At 60.4% G+C, this 1,187-nt stretch overlaps 1 protein-coding gene across 1 annotated transcript in view; it reads right to left on the minus strand.

The window, feature by feature from the left end:
- NFIL3 (nuclear factor, interleukin 3 regulated) overlaps window positions 1-931 on the minus strand; it is a 2,111-nt gene extending 1,180 nt beyond the window's left edge. Inside the window, exon 1 of the mRNA XM_014530675.1 lies at window positions 3-931. Within this exon, the coding sequence (XP_014386161.1) occupies window positions 3-480 (478 nt within the window). The 5' untranslated portion in view covers window positions 481-931. The remainder of the gene's footprint in view (window positions 1-2) is intronic.
- Window positions 932-1,187: the final 256 nt, after the last annotated feature.

The raw sequence follows: 1,187 nt of genomic DNA on the forward strand, positions 1-1,187 counted from the left end.
GCCCCCGCCGGGCGCCGCGGCCGGGTAGTCTTGGAAGTAGACGGCCGCGGAATTCCTGAGCTTCTGGATCTCTTGGGCATATGCTGTGGAGCTAATTAAACCAAACTTCAATTTTAGGGAAAGCAGTTCAGCTTTCAAAGTGGCGTTTTCTTCTCCCAGCGCAATTAGTTTGTTCTCCAGCACAAGGTCATTCAGCCGGCGCTTCTCCCGGGACCTCTTGGCAGCTTCGTTGTTCTTCCGCCTCTTCTCCCAATACATGGCGTCTTTCTTCTCATCGGGGATGAACTCCCGCTTCCGCCGGCACGCGGAGGCCTTGCCTTTGCCCACACCCCCTTCACCCAGGAGCAGCTCCTCTCCTGTGGACAAGTCTTCGGAGACGTCAGTTAAGGCCGAACTGAGCACCACCACCTTGTCCGCGCTGCAGCCGGGGTCCAGCGAGGCCTGCTCCTTCTTGACGGCCTGCATCTTCCTCAGCTGCATGGGAGACGCGCCCTGGCGGTGCCGCCGTCCCCGGCGCTCTCAGATGCTGTCCGCCCCGCGCTTCAACATCCATCCATGTCCCTCCTCCTGTCCGCCTGCCCTGCCCGGGACAGTCTCCCGCTCTCCCGCCGAGTGGAGTGGGGTCTAGGTGACCTGCAACACAGGAGAAGAAACAGTTATCCATTTGGTGACTATTTACCAGCAATCATGGACAGGAACTATGCCAAGCATTTAGGGCACAGGTCCGAACAAGACGCCGCCGTTTTCCTGCAGAGCCTGCATTCTTAAAAAGGAAGTGCCCCAATTCCCAGACTGTAAGGTTGTCAAGGACAAATCCCCAAGGAGACCTGGGGTGGAGCACTCAGTGTGAGGTCCCCGGGAGTGAGAGAAAACCCCGAGGATGCGGGGATGCGAGGATGCGGGGATGCGGGGATGCAGGGATGCGGGGATGCGGGGATGCAGGGATGCGGGGGTGTGGAGGATGCGGAAGATGCAGGGATGCGGGGATGCAGGGATGCGGGGATGCAGGGATGTGGGGATGCAGGGGTGTGGAGGATGCGGAAGATGCAGGGATGCGGGGATGCAGGGATGTGGGGATGCTGAGGATGTGGGGGTGTGGAGGATGCGGGGATGCTGAGGATGCGGGGATGCTGAGGATGCGGGGATGTGGAGGATGCTGAGGATGTGGGGGTGTGGAGGATGCGGGG

This window comes from Myotis brandtii, unplaced genomic scaffold (genome assembly GCF_000412655.1).
Source record: "Myotis brandtii unplaced genomic scaffold, ASM41265v1 scaffold760, whole genome shotgun sequence".
In the NCBI taxonomy this organism is placed as follows: domain Eukaryota; kingdom Metazoa; phylum Chordata; class Mammalia; order Chiroptera; family Vespertilionidae; genus Myotis; species Myotis brandtii.